Source organism: Hyperolius riggenbachi, chromosome 8 (genome assembly GCF_040937935.1).
Source record: "Hyperolius riggenbachi isolate aHypRig1 chromosome 8, aHypRig1.pri, whole genome shotgun sequence".
NCBI lineage: Eukaryota > Metazoa > Chordata > Amphibia > Anura > Hyperoliidae > Hyperolius > Hyperolius riggenbachi.
In genome coordinates, this window is record NC_090653.1 from 69864018 (window position 1) to 69879706 (window position 15689).

At 48.0% G+C, this 15689-nt stretch overlaps 1 protein-coding gene across 3 annotated transcripts in view; it reads right to left on the reverse strand.

The window, feature by feature from the left end:
- Nucleotides 1–15689, reverse strand: part of LOC137528898 (distal membrane-arm assembly complex protein 2-like) — an 84490-nt gene that overhangs the window by 23274 nt on the left and 45527 nt on the right. For 2 of the 3 annotated variants that reach the window (XM_068250646.1, XM_068250648.1), the window contains exon 6: nucleotides 9204–9365. In XM_068250646.1, the coding sequence (XP_068106747.1) occupies nucleotides 9212–9365 (154 nt within the window). In that variant the 3' untranslated portion in view covers nucleotides 9204–9211. Of the gene's footprint in view, nucleotides 1–9203; nucleotides 9366–15689 lie in introns of those variants that run through there. The other variant, XM_068250645.1, reaches the window with a different exon arrangement.

Below are 15689 nucleotides of genomic sequence, written 5' to 3' on the forward strand. Positions count from 1 at the left end.
CTAATACTAAAAGTCCCTACACCAGGGCTGCCCAATAGGTCGATTGCTATCTATCGGTAAATCACGACCGCCTTCTCAGTAGGCCGCGTCTTGTTAAATGTTACGGCCGGCAGCTCATCATGTTTAGCTGCCGGCCGCTGGCCAATAAGGATGCAGGGGAGAAGAGGCGGCGAGGAGAGAGGGAGGAGAGAGGCGGCACGGCCGCTACGTCATGGCTGGGGTTGGCGGCGGCCAGCGTGCGTGCTTGTAACGTGCCCGGCACCGCCCCCAGCCATGACGTAGCGGCCGCGCCGCCTCTCTCCTCGCCACCTCTCCTCCCCTGCATCCTTATTGGCCAGCGGCCTGCCTAACCAGAGCGTTCCGGGAGTCCAGGACCCTCAGCCGCCAGATTGAGGTAGCCACTACCTCCTATACTGCACATATACCTGGCTAACCTACGCTGCAGGCACATATACCTGGCTAACCTATACTGCACATATATCTGGCTAACCTACGCTGCAGGCACATATACCTGGCTAACCTGTCCTGCACATATACCTGGCTAACCTACGCTGCAGGCACATATAGCTGGCTAACTTATGCTGCAGGCACATATAACTGGCTAACCTACGCTGCACATATACCTGGCTAACCTATACTGCACATATACCTGGCTAACCTACGCTGCAGGCACATATACCTGGCTAACCTACGCTGCAGGCACATATAGCTGGCTAACTTATGCTGCAGGCACATATACCTGGCTAACCTATACTGCACATATACCTGGCTAACCTACGCTGCAGGCACATATACCTGGCTAACCTATACTGCACATATACCTGGCTAACCTACGCTGCAGGCACATATACCTGGCTAACCTATGCTGCAGGCACATATACCTGGCTAACCTATGCTGCACATTTACCTGGCTAACCTATACTGCACATATACCTGGCTAACCTACGCTGCAGGCACATATACCTGGCTAACCTACGCTGCAGGCACATATAGCTGGCTAACCTACGCTGCAGGCACATATAGCTGGCTAACCTATACTGCACATATACCTGGCTAACCTACGCTGCAGGCACATATACCTGGCTAACCTATACCGCACACATACCTGGCTAACCTACGCTGCAGGCACATATACCTGGCTAACCTACGCTGCAGGCACTTATATCTGGCTAACCTATACTGCACATATACCTGGCTAACCTATGCTGCAGGCACATATACCTGGCTAACCTATACCGCACATATACCTGGCCAACCTACGCTGCAGGCACTTATACCTGGCTAACCTACGCTACAGGCACATATACCTGGCTAACCTACGCTGCACATATACCTGGCTAGCCTACGCTGCAGGCACATATACCTGGCTAACCTACGCTGCAGGCACATATACCTGGCTAACCTATACCGCACATATACCTGGCCAACCTACGCTGCAGGCACTTATACCTGGCTAACCTACGCTGCAGGCACATATACCTAGCTAACCTACGCTGCAGGCACATATACCTGGCTAACCTACGCTGCACATATACCTGGCTAGCCTACGCTGCAGGCACATATACCTGGCTAACCTACGCTGCAGGCACATATACCTGGCCAACCTACGCTGCAGGCACATATACCTGGCCAACCTACGCTGCAGGCACATATACCTGGCCAACCTATGCTGCAGGCACATATACCTGGCTAGCCTACGCTGCAGGCACATATACCTGGCTAGCCTACGCTGCAGGCACATATACCTGGCTAGCCTACGCTGCAGGCACATATACCTGGCTAGCCTACGCTGCAGGCACATATACCTGGCTAGCCTACGCTGCAGGCACATATACCTGGCTAACCTATGCTGCAGGCACATATACCTGGCCAACCTACGCTGCAGGCACATATACCTGGCCAACCTACGCTGCAGGCACATATACCTGGCCAACCTACGCTGCAGGCACATATACCTGGCCAGCCTACGCTGAAGGCACAAATACCTGGCTAGCCTACGCTGCAGGCACATATACCTGGCTAGCCTACGCTGCAGGCACATATACCTGGCTAGCCTACGCTGCAGGCACATATACCTGGCTAGCCTACGCTGCAGGCACATATACCTGGCCAACCTACGCTGCAGGCAAATATACTTGGCTAACCTACACCGGGGGGCGTGCTTAGCATTTGAGACGTTGGTAGATGATCTGGCCTCGGCATATTTTAAAGTAGCTCGCGAGCCGAAAAAGTGTGGGCACCCCTGCTTTAAGGTTTTTTTTAAAAGTAGGTGTAGCTGTTTACTTCACTTCCCACTATTGCAGTGTCCCTCATACTGTGTCTCCTTATTCTGGTGCTTTTTATTTATGTGCTCATTATTATTTTGACCCCTCCCCCCAAGTTTTTTTTTTTTTACCGTATCCCCTATTTTAATGAGTTCTATAATATTTCCCCCACGACGGGGGAAAATGTCAAGGAACCCCCTGCAGAGTACTTAAGGAACCCTGGAGTACCAGTGGACCCTCGTTGAAAAAGCCTGACCTAGACGCTCCAGAGACTTGTATTACTACAACAACAATACAATGGTGCAAGTCTGTTGCCGTTTCAAGTTGCTGCTGCAGTGACTGTCACCAGGAACTCAGCTGGATAACAGCAGCATCTGTGTTACATATTGAGGAGAGAAGGTGATACTATGAATCACTGTAGCTGGGACACAGCCTGACTGGAACTCAGTGTTCTCCCCAGTGCTGCTATTTGACTAGGTTTGCACTTTATATGTTTGAAATTATTTATGTGCAACTGTAATGTACATATTGGATTTTCGAAGCACCATAGCCTAGGCCAGGACAAGTGTCGAAGTGCATAATTGCAACAAACTGCTGCGCTTTAGTGGAAAGGTCAGGCATTGCTTGCTGTCCAATGTCTGCTGTTCCTGCACACGAGATGGTATGTGCAGCACTGTGCGCCATACTGCACCACACAATGTAAGGGATACATTAGGACCATCAGCAGCACTAATAGCCATCTATTATCTAAAGTGTTTACGCTAAGTGCATATAACAGGACATTTGCACGCTTCTCTTAAAGGGGCACTATGGCGAAAAAATTTAAAATTTAAAATATGTGCAAACATAGACAAATAAGATAGCTTTCAGCACAGCGCAGACATCGCTGTGCAATAAGATGCTCTAGCTAGCTCCTCTCCCCTATTCAGTCAATGTAAACACTGCTGCTGTGGCTGCATCTAATGACGCTCTGTCACAGGACTGCGCGTCATTAGAAGCAGATAGAGCAGCAGTGTTTACGTCGACTGAATATGGGAGAGGAGCTGGACGAGCATCTTATTGCACAGCGATGTCTGCGCTGTGCTGAAAGCTATCTACTGAATTCTTGGGCAGAGAGTGGGGGCTGCAGGGACCTGGTCAGCCAAGAGATAGCAGGAGAATTTATGGCAGTTGGGAAAGACTGGGGCCGAGGGAAGGATTATACCATCAGTTACTTAGTTTCTGACCAGGCTTCCCCTGTGATGGATTTATACATACAGAAGTCCGTCAGCGGGAGTGCAGGGATTGACGTGTGCAGTATACAGTGTCATATGGAACTTTAAAGGGCCATGCTAGAAATTGAAATAAATGACACTGTCAATATTCTTTATGGTTGCTATAACTACTGTGGGGATGTTTGAAAATATAATGTTTCGTGGGAGTGGTCCTTTAAACAATGATGCTGGCCAGCTTCCCTGCTCACTACACAGTTTTTTGGCAGTTGGACAGAGCAACTGCCATTCACTAAGTGCTTTTGAAAATAAATACATCCCTGAGAATCCCCTATTAAGAGATGGACTAGTCCAAAACCTGTCGCTTCTGTCAGATCTACTACCTACTGTAAGTGACAGCAACATAGGAGAAAAGTAATTTATGGCTCATTTTACTCTGGAAAAAAGGTCGTACTTATTTGTATATGTTTGCACATATTTAAAATTTTAGAATTTTTTCGCCATAGTGCCCCTTTTTTAACTGCTAAAACCAGGGCTGTAGAGTTGGTGCAAACATCCTTCTACTGACACTGGCTACTCTGTTTTTAATATACTCATGTAATCTCCATGTTGTTTTGCAAGATATAACGCTCAAGGCATTTCATCAATGACAAAGTTCAGTCATTTTAAATGAATATAAAAAAGGTGTCTGGCTTTAGGAACAAACCAAAGTACTACTGGCTAGGAAGCTGACATTATCCTATTGGCCATACAAGCCAGTTTATGCTATGATGTTAAATGGAATCTGAAGTGAAAATAAACTTATGATATAAATGATTTGTATGTGTAGTACAGCTAAGAAATAGGACATTAGGAGCAGAGACATGAGTCTAATGCTGGGAATACATGGGTCGTTTCTGGCGCTCGATTCTCCTCAATCGTTTTTGCCACTCAATTCTCTTATCTTCCGCTTTTTTTTTAATCTTTCTCCATTCACTTTTGTCAGAAATCGAGCAGCGAGAGGATCGAAAGGGAGATCAGACATGTCGGAAATTATCTATCGAACCATCTAATCACCTCAAAAACGAACCGTGTATTCCCAGCATAATATTGTTTCCAGTACAGGAAGAGTTAAACACCAGTTAACTATGCAAAAGAGCTACTCTAGTTGCACAGAACTCTGTCTTCTGAAGCTTATTATCTCTAATGTCTGTCAATGTATTTTGTTTTTTTTCTGCAGAGCAAAGTTCAAAAAGTCACTAGCCTGCTATGTGAAATCATTTAGAATGCTGAGTAGTGTGCAAACTGCAAATATTAGAGAATGATGCAATGTTATTAAAAAAAAATATATAATATATATATATATATATATATTTATTTTATTTTTTAATCTGAAAATAAAAATATGAGTATATTTTTTTTGCTGCTAATGTTCTAGTAATTATCTGTACTACACAACCAATTCATTATATAAACATTTTTGTTCACTTCAGTGTCAATTTAAAGGGCACCTGAGATGAAACACATCTCAGATTTAACATTTCCTTTAACAATAACAATAATATTTATATAGCGCTTTTCTCCCTGGGGACTCAAAGCGCTGCGACCTTGCATTATGCAGTCTCAAAGGCTCGGGAAAAGAGGTGAGTTTTTAGCCTTTTTTTAAAGCTGTCCAGAGAAGGAGCCTCTCGTACTGATTGTGGAAGTGAGTTCCATAGAGTAGGGGCTGCGTAGGAAAAGGCCCGAGCACCAAATGTTAAGTGTATCCTGGGAATAACCAGCTTCATCTTGTTGGCAGAGAGGAGGGTGCGTGAAGGGGCATAAAGTTCCAATAGATCCGCTATGTATTTGGGTCCCATGTGGTGTAGAGCCTTGAATGTCAGCAGGCAGATCTTAAAATTGATTCTCCATTTTACTGGCAACCAGTGAAGAGTTTGCAGTACTGGGGTGATGTGTATTATGGTAGAGAACAGAGGCGCCAAAAGGACAAAAACAATATTTAAAAGTTTTAAAATTATTGCTTAGGAGGCAGTGGTGGACTCACCTCCCACAAGCAGACACAACAACTGTGTATTCACAAAAGGGACATTTATTGGTATACTCCAAATAAGGTCGCAACGCGCTTCGCAGGTCAAACCCGCCCCATCAGGCAATTACAGGAAGGAGCACACAACAGCAGTATGTCCAGATAGCACCTGGCGCCTCAGTGCACTGATAAATGTCCCTTTTGTGAATACACAGTTGTTGTGTCTGCTTGTGGGAGTGCAATAAATGTCCCTTTTGTGAATACACAGTTGTTGTGTCTGCTTGTGGGAGGTGAGTCCACCACTGCCTCCTAAGCAATAATTTTAAAACTTTTAAATATTGTTTTTGTCCTTTTGGCGCCTCTGTTCTCTACCATAATACTGATTGTATCCACCTTTGGTGGAGGGGGATACCCCTTCTTGTTTTTCAAGCCTACAGAGAGCGACTTCTTATTCCTGAGTGAGGACAGGCTAATCTCCTCACCTGCCTATACAGTGGTTGCCTGGAGGTAACCCTGGTTTGTGAGTATACAATTCATACTCTTTCTAATTATCCAATTACCTTGACATACTACACCATATCGGGCTCTCGGTTCTTCTCTTCTTCATGGGGTGATGTGTGAGCTGCGGGGGGCATTGGCTAGGAGTCTGGCTGCAGCATTCTGTACTAGCTGTAAGGGGCGCAGAGCCTTATCTGTAGATCCGATGAACAGGGCGTTGCAGTAGTCTAGGCGGGAGGATACAAATGCATGAACCAGGGCAGGTAGGTCCTCAGCTGGGATAAGGTGTTTGATTTTCGCTATATTTCTTAGATGGAAGAAGGAAGACTTGACGACAGCTGATACCTGCTGTTTGAGTTTTAGATTTCCATCCAGGATCACCCCAAGGTTTCGCACAGAGTCTTTATACTGTACAGTATCTCCCCCAATTGCTAGTTTGAGGTGGTGAGCGTTTTGAACTTTATCCATCATGTGTGGACCACCTACCACCAACACCTCTGTTTTGTCAGAGTTCAGCCTCAGCCAGCTGGTGTTCATCCAATTTTGTAAATCCACTAGACACGCATTTATGGATGCTGATGGGTCTTGGGTGCCAGGCTTGAAGGACAGATACAGTTGTGTGTCATCTGCATAACAATGGTATCCTAGGCCATAGTTCTGGATTATTTTGCCCAGTGGGAGCATGTAGGCTGCAAAGAGTAATGGTGATAGTACAGAACCCTGTGGAACTCCATAGGCAAGTGGCACTGGATTAGAGTAGTGTGTGCCCAGACATACTTGCAGTGTCCTGCCACATAGGAAGGTCTGAAACCATCTAAGAACAGTACCCCTTAGGCCACAGTAATTCTTCAGTCGCTGGATAAGAATTTCATGATCCACAGTATCAAATGCTGCTGACAAGTCAAGAAGAATCAGAACTGAGCAATCACCCTTTAAGCCCCGTTGAGGCCTCTTGGTCCCTTGCAGTCTCTTCAGGTGGCTCCTGTCCCTAGCAGTACGGCCCAGTAGCCTGGCTGCATCGCAAATCCCAGGAGCGTTCCACGCAACTCAAGCCAGGCTACCGGGCCGTACTGCAGAGACGGGAGCCACCTGGGGCTTCTTCCTGCCTTTAGAAGTCATTTCAGTCCCTCACCGCAGCTCAAGTCCTCCTTGGGGTCCCGCTGGCCAACTGCAAAGATTGCCGACCCATCAGCGGGTTGGCGTCTCTGCGCATGAGTGCTTGCGCCAAAGCGCCGATGGGTCGGCAATCTTTATGGGACACAGAGGAGGGCCGCAGCGAGGACGTCGGGATCACTGCGTCGGCCTGACTGCACACGTCCTACAGTGCGTGACTGCAGCCAGAAGCCCTCTGCGCATGACGTCATGATTTACTGCCCGGGCGAGGTCCCTCGCTGTAGGATGCGTGCAGCCGGGCCAGCGCAGGCGCAGTTATCCCCGCTGCCGGGGGTCTCTAGTTAAGAAAAGAGGGAGGCAGAAGAAACCGGGGAGGAAGCGGTGGGCATCAGCACAGCTCCCCATTCATGCCTGTTTACCCCATTTCTCCTCCTCCCTTTGTCTCTGGTATCCTTTAAGAAAACCTTTAACCCTTTCCAATCCACTGTCAGACTCGGCCCTAGGCTGACAAGGAGCAATATGGCTGTCACTGGAGGCAGCCTTGTCAGATATAATAAACAATTTGATAACTGCCGACCCCACGCTGCACCACGTAATATGTGTGCCCATATGGGCTCACTGTTGCCTGCACCGCTGCCAGATCTAGTCCAGCACAGCGCCAGGCCGCTTGGATCAAAGTGACAGACATCATGCTGCATAGCAAGGCGGAGCTACAGCACGTGTGCCAGTTAGGGACCCCGTTGACACCCCCTGCAGAAGCACAGGCAGATCACCCCCACCCACATAATGGATGTGTAAGTAAGTGCGGGGGGTAAGGAGGAGGGGGAAGTGGGTGATCTGCAAGTTGGTTTAGAGAGAGGTATTAATGTGATTGCTCATGATTGACTGGGCTCACCAAGGTTGCAATCGCAACGCTGTACTATACAATCTAAATAAACTGATCACAAAAAAAATAAATAATATTGTGCATTAAAATTTGTACCGTTAAGGCGTAACTTTAAATTGTACTGGCGTAACTTTAAATTGTACTGGTCTAATGGGTAACTTAGGAAAATGTCGCTGTGGTAACCCACCACCTGACATGATGACTTCATGATTCACAGACCTGATTACACCACCCTGACCAGAGACAGCAGCAGGGACGTTGCTAGGGTCCCGGGAGATCCGGGGGACCTCTGGGCAGCAGGTCAGTGGTGAACTGCGGTGCAAAAATAAATAGGCATTGCTATGTGATGGAAAGTGGGTGTGGTCATGGGTGGGGCCAAATATACATGAACGTAGCAGCCTGGGCTACATTCACAGTGGTGAGTTGAGGTGCGGCATAACGACCCACTTTGTAACACGGCTTGCGGCACTGCAATGCACCACCTATAGCGACATTCACAGTACGGCAGATATGTTCCCACATAGGAATATCATAAATAGGCAGAATTTCACAATACTAGGCAGAGTGTTGGAGGCATGCAGGAGATGGAGACGTGCAGGGGGCTGAGCTACATGTAGGCAGCATTTCACAATATTAGGCAGTGTGTCGGAGGCATGCAGGAGATGGAGACGTGCAGGGGGCGGAGCTACATGTAGGCAGCATTTCACAATATTAGGCAGTGTGTCGGAGGCATGCAGGAGATGGAGATGTGCAGGGGGCTGAGCTACATGTAGGCAGCATTTCACAATACTAGGCAGAGTGTCGGAGGCATGCAGGAGATGGAGACATGCAGGGGGCGGAGCTACAAGTAGGCAACTTTTAACAATACTAGGCAGAGTGTCGGAGGCATGTAGAAGATGTATAGGGGGAGAGCTACAGATGCATTCCTCCCGCCTCCCTCACCAGGTGATCGGCCCCATGCGATATGGGGGCAGTAGCTCCACCCCCTACAAACTTACTTCTCATGCATGCTTCCGCCTCTAAGGGCTCCTCTGCACCACGCCGCCCACTGTAATGGTGGCAACGCAGTGCCATAGCAACAGAGACGTAGCTCCAGCATTCCCCCAACATTTGGAGCACTGCCGCTGGGCTCAGTGGAAGGACAACATTCAGAGCAGCACTGTGATAGATTTGGGCGAGTGCCCTGGCTCTATCAGCCTAACGTCGCACCTGAACACATCTCTCACCTGCTTTACTACACCTCTGTCTGGACACTGCTCTCCTTCAGCTCATCCAAGTACTCCATCCCCGCAATCTCACAGGCCGGCAGGACTTCCTCCAGAAGAATCCGGGTCAAACCCTTGTTCTCTACATTGGGGAGGTCTGATATATCCAAATACTTAAGATTCCTGAAAGATAAGAGGCAATGTGAATGAATGAGGGCAGAAACAGCCAATATGGGCAGCACGGTGGCGCAATGGTTAGCTCTCTCGCCTTGCAGCGCTGGGTGCCCGGTTCAAATCCCAACATCTGCAAGGTGTGCTTGTATGTTCTCCCCGTGTCTGTGTGGGTTTCCTCCGGGCACTCCGGTTTCCCCCCACATCCCAAAAACACACAGGTAAGTTAATTGGCTTCCCCCTAAATTGGACCTAGACTAGATACATACACTACATGATACATACATAGACATATGACTATGGTAGGGATTGTGAGCCCCTCTGAGGGACCGTTACTGACAAGACAGTATACTCTGTACAGCACTTCAGATGTCGGCGCTATATAAATACTAAAATAAATAAAATTAATAGGTCACTCACTAAACTTTAACTAGGAACACTGGAAATACACACTGGACAGAGACACTGGACAGAGACACTGGACAGACACACGTCTGGACAGACACACGTCTGGACAGACACACGTCTGGACAGACACACGTCTGGACAGACACACGTCTGGACAGACACACGTCTGGACAGACACACGTCTGGACAGACACACGTCTGGACAGACACACGTCTAGACAGACACACTGGACAGACACACTGGACAGACACACTGGACAGACACACAGGACAGACACACAGGACAGACACACAGGACAGACACACAGTAACAGTAACTTTTTTTTCTTCATACAATACGGCTTCAATCACTTGATTTTAAAACCCTGTCAGCCTTCATGTCAATGTCTCTGCTGCTGACCCCGGCTGTGATCATGTACCATGGTCCTTGCCTACCCTGAACCCTGAAGGATACTGATTAGAAAGCATGGTGCTGGAGGATAGTGATGACAGAGGACTGGGGTTATAATGCATGGTGCTAAAGGACGAATACACAGGAGACTGAGGTTACAATACATGGTGCTGGAGGATGGTGATGACAGAGGACTGGGGTTACACTCCATGGGGCTGGAGGATGAGGGCAACACTGAGAAATGGGGTTACAATGCATCAGGGTTCCCCCCAGGCACTTTTTAGCTGGGTGCTCCACCGACTAGTTTTGGTGACCACCCGGCTCTCATCAGCTCACCTCCTCCTCCTATGCTGTTAGAGTTGCACACAGAAGCACCGGCCTTGCATTCTCTCATCTCGCCCCACCCGGCTACTTTTTCATGCCACCCAGCTGGAAAAAAAATCTGGGGAGAACACTGTGCATGATGCTGGAGGATGGTGATGATACTGAGAAATGGGGTTTCAATGCATGGTGCTGGAGGATAGTGATGACAGAGGACTTAGGTTACAATGCATGGTGACTGAGGATGGAGACACAGGGAACTGGGTTTACAATGAATGGTGCTGGAGGATGGTGATGACACAGGGGATTGGGTAGACAATGCTTGCTTCTGGAGGATGAGGACGACAGAGGGGACTGGGGTGACAATGAATGGTGCTAGAAGATGACGACAACACAGGAGTCTCGGGGGACGATGCATGAAGTTGGAAGATTATGATGACACAAGTCTCGGGTGACAATGAATGGTGCTGGAGGATGATGACAATGATATAAAACAGAAGATGAAGACTGAGCCTTCATCTACCGACCTTGTACATAAGCTAGACATCCTAAGGAGGCCAATAGGGACCACCCCTGCAGAGAATCTAGCGTGTTTACAGGGGCCCCCCTGCCAGTTTGGGGCTGAGTGTCGTACATATGCATATAGCTCTATACACACTAGATCCTCAACCGGTTGCTTTAGACCATAGATTGCACTGTACACATAATTGTATGTACCTGGTTAAGATTTATTGCTGCTGATGTTACACAATGGCACATATTGTGCTGCGATAAAAAACAAAAACACTTAAAGTGAACCAGAGACGAAGCACCCTCATGTATTTTATCATATATATCAGTGGGAACACTGAAACAGAAAGCAGGGTAGGTGTTTTCTCCATTCTTCACTGCTCAGCCTGCTTGTTATCAGCAATGATAAAATCCCTGACTGAGTATTCAGTCTGGCTTTGCTCAGGAATCATTATAGCTGAGTCATTTTAGCAGAGCCAGAAGGGGGCAGGCTTGGGCTTGAAAAGACACCAGAGAAGATAAACTCAGCTATAATGATTACTGAGCAAAGCCAGACTGAGTGCTCAGTTGGGGAATTTATCAGGGCTGATAACAAGCAGGCTGAGCAGTGAAGAATGAAACAGAGAGCATGGTATGTGTTTTCTCTAATGTTCCCACTGATATATATGGTAAAATACATGAGGGTGCTTCGTCTCTGGTTCACTTTAAGGGTCAAACACACTTCCAACAAAGTGCACGACAGACACCACGACAAACCATTACGTGACTTGTATTTCTCACGCACCAACCAACTAAACGACTCACTCATTTACATACTGCGAGTTGATCCGCTGGATGGATCGGGCAAACCATCTGTTATCAGTCGCTCGTCTAGTCGTTTGCCGCCTGTACACACGCCTGATTATCATCCAACAGACCAACATCAGACAACAATCAGGCATTTTGTCTGAGCCTGTGTATGGGCCATTAAAGGGCAACTGAAGTGAGAGGGACATGGAGGTTGCCATATTTATTTCCCTTTAAACAATACCAGTTGCCTGGCTGTCCTGCTGATCCTTTGCCTTTAATGCTTTTAGCCATAGCCCCTGAACAAGCATGCAGCAGATCGGGTGTTTCTGACATTGTCAGATCGGACAAGATTAGCTGCATGCTCGTTTCTGGTGTTATTCAGACCCTACAGCAGCAAATTGAAAGAGAGGCGGCACACCACTGACTGCAAAGATGCTTGTATTTGAGAACAGATGCACTACATGTTACGGACACGCAGGTCCTTCATCAGGCGCCTGATGAAGGACCTGCGTGTCTAGAACATGTAGTGCTTTTGTTCTCAAATACAAGCATCTTTGCAGTCAGTGGTGTGCCGCCTCTCTTTCAATTTAGTGCAATCCAGGACCGAGTGAGCAATCCGGTTGAGGCTTGGCACCGGCAAAACCTAGGTTTGAGTACACCTGGGGTACTGCTTCCGTGGAGCCTGTGAACTTGAGTGGCAAATAGATCAGCAGGGCTGCCAGACAACTGGTATTGTTTAACAGAAAATAAATATGGCAGCCTCCATATCCCTCTCTTTACAGTTGACCTTTAAAAGGAAATTAATATGGCAGCCTCCATAGCTCACTTGCTACAGTTGTCCTTTAACCATTTCACAACTGAGGGGTTTTACCCCTGAAACACCAGCGCGATTTTTCCCTTTCAGCGCTGCTTCCATTACTGTACTGATGTACTATGATTGGTTATTGGGGACTGGAGAGTCCCCATAACCAATCATTGTACTGCAGAGCCGGGGTGTGTGCGCGCGCGCGGGTCGCGGGGGCGCGCGATCGCGGGCTGCAAGTTTGTTTACCTTGCATTGTTTTGAATGAAGACGGCATTTGTTTGAAGCCGTCTTCATTCTACTCGCAATCGGCGAGGCTAATTGGATTTAGGAACGCTTGTTCCTAATGCTGGGAATACACGGTTCGTTTTTGCCTTCGTTTAAACCTTCGTTTCGATTGTGCCTTTTGTCCTTTTCGATCCCGAAATAATCGATCATACGGTTAATATCACCACCCACGGTTTCGTTTTTTTTTTCGATTCTGATGGCTTCGTTTTTCCAATGATCGAAGGCTGCAAAGAAACGAAACGAAAATCCCTTTTTACAGGGACGGACTAGCATAAACGAATATATAATCGATCTGAACAGCCATCAAGCCTACCAATGGCTCGATTAGATGGATAAAGAGAGATAATATCAAACATGTTCGATCACTAGTCGTTCGTTTTTGGGGTCTATTAATCGAAACTATAATGAGATTATGACTATTTTCACATACGTTTTCAACACTCGATTCGTTTACCGAACGAATCGAAGGTTTAAACGAAGGCAAAAACGAACCGTGTATTCCCAGCATAACATCCAATTAGTAACCTGCTGTGCGGGCTGGCTGGAGTGTGCGCGAGAGTTCCCCGCCCACTCCCAGCCAGTAAACAAACAAGTGCGCCTTTCTCCGTCCCTGGGGGTGAAGCGGTGCGCAGAGGGACGGAGAAATTTAGCACTGTGGTGGTGAAGTGGTTAAATTATTAATCTGATTGCGATCAAGTTTCCACATTTGACAAAAACAAACATATTTCATCAAATACACATTGGACTTTTTTTTTTTTTCCTTTCTCTATAGAAGATCATTTTCATCTTCCATTTAAAGGGAACCTGACACGGCCTTTTAAAAAGCCTGGCGTTCTATTAAGATCGCCAGGCTGGCGACCGGATGTTTTTTTTTTTATTAAAGCTGAAAATTTGCTGAAAGTTGGATGTATGAAAGCCCACTAGAGGGCGCTCCTGTTGCGTACTTCCGATCGCCTCAACAAGAAAGGCCGCGATGAGCGGAGTGACGTCATGGACGTCAGCCGCCTCCGATCCAGCCCTTAGCGCTGGCCGGAACTGTTTGGTCCGGCTGAGCTGGGCTCGTGGGACCCTCTTTCGCCGCTGCTGCGGCGGCGATCAGGTAGCACACGTGGCTGGCAAAGTGCCGGCTGTGTGTGCTCCTTTTTATTTGATTAAAATCGGCCCAGCAGGGCCTGAGCGGCAGCCTCCGGCGGTAATCGCCAGGCTGGTTAATGATAAATATACATACAAGGGGATTCCTCCAGCCTGATTGCTCCCACGGCTTCCTCTTCTCCCTCTCCATTTGCCCGCGTCCTGGAAAGTCCTCCAGTCCAGGGTCAACTGTGCATGCACGGCCCGCGGCGTTCATGTTGCATGGAGTGTTTTGCGCCTGCGCAGTAGTACTGAGCAGGTGTAGAATGGTCCGACAACAGAAGCGAGACGGGGAGCACACCTAGCTGGACTGTGCATGCGCCAACTGGCCCCGACTGATGGATTTTCTGGGGGCCAGTAGCAGGCGAACAGAGAGGAAGAAGAGGACACTGTGGGAGCAATCAGGCGGAATCAGGAAGCCCTGGTTATGTATGTTTTATTGAGGGGCCCCTGTCTCTGGTACACTTTAAAATAACTTTTCAACAGTCTGCAATCAAAAAAGTAACAAAAAAATAGGTGAAAAAGTACTGTCAAAATTATTTTGAGTATTTTCCTAAGGTGCCCATAAATCAGGCGATGTATGGGCAGATCAACCAAGAGAGACCGCTCTCTCGGATCGAATCTGCCCATACACCAACAGGTAAAGTACATTACACTGGGGCACATTTTACATTAACCACTTAAGGACCAGGGGATTTTCCTATGATCGGTGCTGCGTGGGCTCTCCAGCCCGCAGCACCGATCAGGATTGAGCCAGGGCGACCAGACTTCCCCCCTTTTTTCCACACTAGGGGGATGTCCTGCTTTGGGTGTCTGATCGCCGCCGGCTATTTCTGCTTAGTGGGGGGAGCTCCTCAAAGCCCCCCTGTGCAGCGATTTCCGCCCTCTCTGCCCTTACCTGCCTCTCCCGCAGGCTATGGGCTGCGTCGGATAGGCTTCAGCCTATCAGATGCCGGCGATCCCCGGCCAATCAGAGGCCGGGGATCGCCGTTCTGCTTTACGGCGCTGCTGCGCAGCAGCGCCGTATGATGTAAACAGCGGGGATTTCTTCCCCGCGTGTTTACACTTCGTGTGCGAGCCGCAATCGGCGGCTCGCAGTCTGTTCACGGAGACACCCTCCGTGAACTGACATGGAAAATCCATGTAATACCAATTACGACCTGCCGATGCCTATCAGCGTTAGGCAATCGTAGGACAACTGTAGGGAGGCTGCCATTATTTTTTTTTTATCTTTTGTGCAATACCAGTTGCCTGGCTGTACTGCTGATCCTCAGTCTCTGATACTTTTAGCCATAGACCCTGAACAAGCATGCAGCATATCAGGTGTTTCCGACATTAATGTCAGAACTGACATTAGCTGCATGCTTGTTTCTGGTGTTATTCAGACACTGCTGCATCCAAATAGATCAGCAGGGCTGCCAGGTAACTGGTATTGCTTAAGGGGGAATAAATATGGTAGCTTCCATATACCTCTCCCTACAGTTCCTTTAAGGGGGACAGCGCTGCGGGTTTTATTGGTCTTCCCGATATCACATGCAGTTACCGCCACGCACCTCAATGACCACGACAGCCCCACATCTTGCAGCATGTCTGATCAATACATGCAACCAATTTCGGCCTGAAATTGGTCCCATCGTCGATTGCGCCTGCTCTTGGTGGCACAGATTTTCATTCTATTCAACACTTATCAAATTGG